This window comes from Solanum lycopersicum, chromosome 11 (genome assembly GCF_036512215.1).
Source record: "Solanum lycopersicum chromosome 11, SLM_r2.1".
In the NCBI taxonomy this organism is placed as follows: Eukaryota; Viridiplantae; Streptophyta; class Magnoliopsida; order Solanales; family Solanaceae; genus Solanum; species Solanum lycopersicum.
Window position 1 is genome coordinate 40632671 of NC_090810.1, and position 6115 is coordinate 40638785.

Genomic DNA, 6115 nt, shown 5'->3' on the forward strand with positions numbered 1-6115 from the left:
TGACCATCATTACATAATGATTGGCCACTGATGTGTTCCTTTTCCAATTCCAAACATATGTACACAAAGTGGTCCACTTTTTTTTTAAAAAAAACAAAAAAACTAACAACATGCAAACCAGTGTGCATGATGAAGAAGGAAGAAAATGTTCATGGATTTTCTCTTTGACGATCATGATTAATTCCCCATTTTCAAATACCAAATTGTAAATGGGCCGATGCTATAAGAAATTCAACTGCTTGCTGATCAACACGTTTCACATTTAATTATAATAATAATAATATAATAATAATAATAATAATAGTAGTGAGTCAATATGCACAAACTTCCCTATATTATTGCTATATACATGCATATGTGTGCAGAAACTAACGAGCACCTAAAGGCAAAAGAAACTTACTCGGAGCAGTTCGTAAGCCGTAGCCGTCAAAACCCTTCGCCCTTTCTTCTTGTTCCATTTTTTTTTAATTAATTAAGTACTAAAAGTGATAGGTTTTACCTACATATTTTATTAAATATATGCTAAAGGGTATAAGGTCTTAAAATTTTTATCACTTTAGCCCATTAACTATTAATTTAATCAATTATCTACAATTATTCATCAATTAATTAACTCAAGTTAAGCAAATATTCCAAATTTTCAAAAATGACCTCGCGGGTCATTACAATATCCACCACTAAAAATCATATTCGTCCTCGAACATGAAGTGAAAGAAAGTACCTGAAGCTTCAAAAAGCTGAGGGTATCAGGAACGCATGTCAGACTCTATCTCCCAAGTTGCCTCTCTCACCGATCGGTGCTTCCACTGCACCTTCACTGAAGCAATCTCCTTGGTCCTAAGCTTTCGAATTTGCCTATCCAATATAGCTATAGTCTCCTCCTCATATGTGAAGTCTGGACCCAGCTCCACAGAATCGAGTGAAATCACATGAGATTCATCAGGAATATACTTCCGAAGCATAGAGTCATCGAAAACAGGATGAACTGCCGACAAACTAGGTGGCAAGGCCAACTTATAGACCACCTCTCCCACTCGGCTCAAAATCTCAAAAGGTCCAATGAACCTAGGGATAAGCTTGCCCTTCTTTCCAAACCTCATCACACCCTTCATGGGTGATACTCAGAGCCAAACATGATCACCCTCCATAAACACCAAGGCTCTAACTCTCCAGTCTGCATAACTCTTCTGTCGACTCTGGGCTGTCAATAGTCTATACTAAATCATACGGACTTGTTCCATAGCATCTCTAAGCAAGTCTGTATCCAAAGAGTCCATCTCCGCCGAATCAAACCAACCAATAGGAGATCTACACCGTCTACCATACAATGCCTCAAATGGGGCCATTTTGATACTAGAGTGATAATTGTTATTATAGGCGAACTCCGCTAAGGGTAAATGTCGATCTCATCTTGCACCAAAATCGATCACACACGCTCGAAGCATATCTTCCAATACCTGAATGGTCCACTAAGATTGACCATCTGTCTGGGGGTGAAATGTCGTACTCATATCTAACCGAGTACCCAGACCATGTTGTAATGCCTTCCAGAAGTGAGAAGTAAATAGTGAACCTCGATCTGATATGATAGAAACAGGAACTCCATGTAGTCGCACAATCTTACTGATATATTGTTCGGCTAACTTTTCTGTTGTATACTTTACCCGAACCGGGATGCAGCAGACTTGGTCAGCCTATCAATAACAACCCAAATAGAGTCATAACCACCCACTGTGGTAGGCAAACCCACAACAATGTCCATAGTAATCCGCTCCCACTTCCAAGAAGGAATAGGCATCCTCTGAGATACACCCACGGGCCGCTGGTGCTCACACTTGACCTGCTTGCAAGTCAAACACCTCGAAACAAAGTCTGAAATATCTCTCTTCATCCCACACCACCAGTAGTGCTAACTCAGATCATGATACATCTTCGCCGCTCCCGGATGGATGGAATACCGAGTATAATGGGCCTACTCAAGAATCAATCTAATCAAATCGCCTGTCCTGGGCACACAAATTCTGCCTCCGATCCGCAAGACACCATCAGAATCAAAGACAGCCTCCTTAGTTTCCCCTCTCAATACTTTGTCTCGAATGAGACATAATTTTTCATCATCAAATTGGTGTGCACGGATTTGCTCGACTAAAGAAGACCGAGCCTCAATAAAAGCAATCATCCCATCACTCTCTTCTGAAATCTGCAAGCGGACAAGACTGTTAGCTAATATCTTCACATCTCTAGCCAAATGTCTCTCCTCAATACTAAGCGCTGCAAGACTCCCCATGCTAGGAGTCTTCCTACTCAGAGCATCGGCCACAACATTGGCCTTTCCTGGATGATACAGAATGGTCACATCATAGTCCTTCAGCAACTCAAGCCATCTCCGTTGCCTCAAGTTCAAATCCACGTGGCTAAAGATATACTGAAGACTCCGATGATCAGTGAAGATCTCACAATGCACTACATACAAATAATGATGCCATAACTTAAGTACAAATACCACAGCCGCTAACTCCAGTTCCTGAGTAGGGTAGTTCTTCTCATGGGAATTCAATTGCCTAGAACCATAAGCAATCACTTTCCCCTTCTGCATCAACACACCACCCAAACCAACTGCAGAAGCATCACAATACACAGTAAAGTCTACACCTTCCTCAGGTAGAGTAAACATAGGAGCAGAAGTCAACAAAATCTTGAGCTTTTGAAAGCTCTCCTCATACTCATCAGACCACTGAAAACCCACATCCTGTCGAGTCAGCCTAGTCAATGGAGCTGCAATAGTAGAGAAACTCTTAACAAATCGTCGATAATAGCCTACCAATCCCACAAAACTCCTAATCTCAGTAGGTGAAGTAGGTCGCGTCCAGCCTCTAACTACCTCAATTTTAGCCGGATCTACTCTAATACCCTCCTTGGACACCACGTGTCCCAAGAATGTCACAGAAGTAAGCCAGAACTCACACTTTGAGAACTTGGCATACAACTTCTCTTCTCTCAACCTCTGAAGTACAATCCTCAGGTATCAGACATGGTCCTCCTCAGTCTTAGAGTAAACCAAGATGTCATCGATGAAAACAATCACAAAAGAATAAAGGTATGGTCGAAACACCCCATTCATCAACTCCATGAATGTTGCAGCGGCATTAGTCAATCCGAAGGACATCACTGGAAACTCATAATGCCAATACCGGTTCCGAAGAGCTATCTTAGGGATATCTGATGCCCTAATGTTCAACTAATGATACCCAGACCTCAAATCAATCTTAGAGAACAATGATGCTCCCTGTAACTGATCAAATAAGTCATCAATACGCGGAAGAGGATACTTATTCTTAACTGTTACCTTGTTCAACTGTCTGTAATCAATACACAGTCTCATAGTCCCATCCTTCTTCTTCACAAACAATACAGGGGCACCCCAAGGTTATACACTAGGGCGAATAAAACCCTTACTCAATAAATCTTACAACTGGTCCTTTAATTTTTTCAACTCTGCTGGGGCCATACGATATGGAGGTATAGAAATAGGCTTAGTGCCCGGCTCCAAATCAATAGAAAAATCGATATCCCTATCGCGAGGAACACCTGGAAGATCAGAAGGAAATACATCGAGAAACTCCTGAACCACGGGAACAGAGTCCATAGAAGGTGGTTCAACACTAGTATCCCGAATAAACGCTAAGTAAGAAAAACACCCCCTCTCCATCAATTTCTGAGCACGGATAAAAGAGATGACCTTGCTAGGATAAGAACCACTAGCACTCTTCCACCCAACCCTCGGAATACCAGGCATTACTAAAGTCACAGTCTTAGCATTACAATCAAGGACAACATTATAAGGACAAGCCAATCCATACCCAAGATAACATCAAAGTCTACCATCCCCCGAATGATTAAGTCTGCCCAAGTGTCATACCCAGCCAATGAAATAAGACAGGATCGATATACTCGATCCACCACTAAGGGCTTACCCACAGGGGTAGAAACACGAATAGGTATTGTCATGCTATCACATATCATATCAAATTTAGCAGCAAAATATGTAGACACATAAGAGAATGTAGAACCTGGATAAAACAACACAGACGCAGGTCGATGACATACTGGGATGATACCTGTAATAACAGCATTGGAGGTCTCCGCCTCAGAACTCCCCGGGAAAGCATAGCAGTGGCCTCCTCGTCCACCTCCAGCCTGGGTGGTACCTCTACCCCCACTCTGCTGAGCTGCAACACCATTACTAGAAACTCTATCACCTCTACCTGACTGAACTCTGCCACGACCTCTACCATGTGGTGCTGGTGGTCTAGTCTGGAATGAAGAATTAAGTCGAGGCCCACCACGACCTCTTTTAGAAGTACAATTCAGCATTAGATGATCGGGATCTCCACAACTAAAACAAAATCTCTGACTTGGGAACTGCTGTGTGGACCCTGGAAACCCACTATAATTTCCTCGCCCTGTAGGTCGTTGTTGTGAACCGTACGAGCCCTGACCTGGGCCATAAGAACCCCTAGATGTCTGGCCACCCTCAAATGTCGGCATAGATTCATGAATGGGTCCCCGTTGCTGAAAAGAAGCACTCACTCTCTGTGATCCCCTACCTCCAGATGAGGCACCATGAAACTGGCCTGATATACGGGCCCTTTCAGGGTCACCAAACTCTTCTCTCTCCATCAATTCTGCCTCTTTGGTGGCGTTCACAATAGACTGGAAAGAAGCCCCCTCCCTAGATGTCCGAAACACAGCTGACCTGATAGAGAAAGTCAATCCCCTCATAAATTTGCGGATCCTCTCTGTCTCATTTGGAATAATGGCCAACGCATGCCTAGACAACTGGAAAAAACGCGCCTCATACTCTGTAACCGATAAACAATCCTGTCTCAGACTCTCAAACCTCAAGCAACTCTCCTCTCTCACGCTCCATGAGATAAAACGATCTCGGAATGCACTAGCAAACTGCTCCCAAGTCACCGGAGGAGATCCAACTGGCAAACTCCCTGAATAAGTCCTCCACCACTCTCTCGCTGGACCAAGAAGCTGGAGTGTAGCATATCGAACCCCATGTGACTCAGCTAATCCAACCACCTCTAATAACTCTCGACAGGTAGTTAGAAACTCATGAGCATCCTCGCTCTTCCCACCCAAAACTGAGGTGGGTCCATCTTACGAAATATCACATACCTACGCTGCTCATCCTCGGTCAGAACAACCACCGGTGCAATTTGACCCCCAACTGCTGGTGCAACATCATTCTGAACCACGGAATCTACTGGTAGTTGCCCCATCGCATCCTGAACAGCTGGAGCTTGTTGCTGCTCTTTGGTATGAGCCCCCTCTCTAGTACGAGAGTCATGTGTTGTGGTAGTCGCACCACCACCCTGAGAAAAGCCCTCTAGCACACTTAACACCCTCAATAGTGTATCTTGAAGCAAAGGTGTGACTACAGGATCTGAAGGAACCTAGTCCTCCATGTCATCAATCTGAGGTTCTGTAGAGACCTCTCTATCACGACCTCTCACTGGTGCTGCTCTACGTCCACGACCTCTGGCTAGTGTTGTACTACTAGCACGACCTCTAGCTCGAGATCTACCCCTACCCCTAGCTGGGGCCTCAACAATTGCCTCATAAAGTGCCTCCCCTCTACCACCAATAACATTAGTTCTACTCCACGTCATCTGTCAAAAGAGTATACAACAACTCAGTACTAACGAAGGTAACTACGCACGATGAGAAAGAATCAACAAAAGGAAGTTTCCTAGAAATCTTTATAGCCTCTCAGAGATGAGTACAGACGTCTCCGTACTGATCCTTGAGACTCTGTGTAGACTCGACTTGTATACACGTGAGACCTTTGAACCTGGGCTCTGATACCATTTTGTCATGACCCAAAAATTGGTGTGATGACACTCGTCTTATCCAACCAAGACAAGTCCGCCTAAAACCAAATATCTAACAAAGTGCAGAAGTAATGACAATCTAACAACAATTTCTATTATGAAACCAAGTCATATTAATTCAATTCCCAAAACCAGGTTGTCACGTGCACAAGCCTCTAATGTAAATATTAGAATTGAAATAAAACAGGAGTCTAAAATGAAGTTGTCTTTCA

General features: G+C 43.5%; 1 protein-coding gene across 1 annotated transcript; it reads right to left on the reverse strand.

The window, feature by feature from the left end:
* Positions 1–746: 746 nt before the first annotated feature.
* Positions 747–5880, reverse strand: LOC138339407 (uncharacterized). Its single transcript, XM_069291003.1, has 11 exons — positions 5800–5880; positions 5505–5681; positions 5192–5384; positions 4293–5093; positions 4119–4229; positions 3611–3798; positions 2504–2749; positions 2044–2329; positions 1665–1731; positions 1458–1579; positions 747–985 (listed from the first exon to the last, which is right to left on the reverse strand). The coding sequence occupies exons 1-11, from the start codon at positions 5878–5880 to the stop codon at positions 747–749; spliced, it is 2511 nt and encodes an 836-aa protein (XP_069147104.1).
* Positions 5881–6115: the final 235 nt, after the last annotated feature.

Bases quoted from the DNA above. Each gene is read 5' to 3' on its own strand.
- LOC138339407 (XM_069291003.1), bottom strand. From the start codon at position 5,880: ATGGTATCAGAGCCCAGGTTCAAAGGTCTCACGTGTATACAAGTCGAG. The intron at 5,682-5,799 runs GTCTGTACTCAT...CTCTTTTGACAG, and splicing joins TCAAGGATCAGTACGGAGAC to ATGACGTGGAGTAGAACTAA. The intron at 2,750-3,610 runs GTATTTCCTTCT...CTGACTCGACAG, and splicing joins TGGTTCAGGAGTTTCTCGAT to GATGTGGGTTTTCAGTGGTC.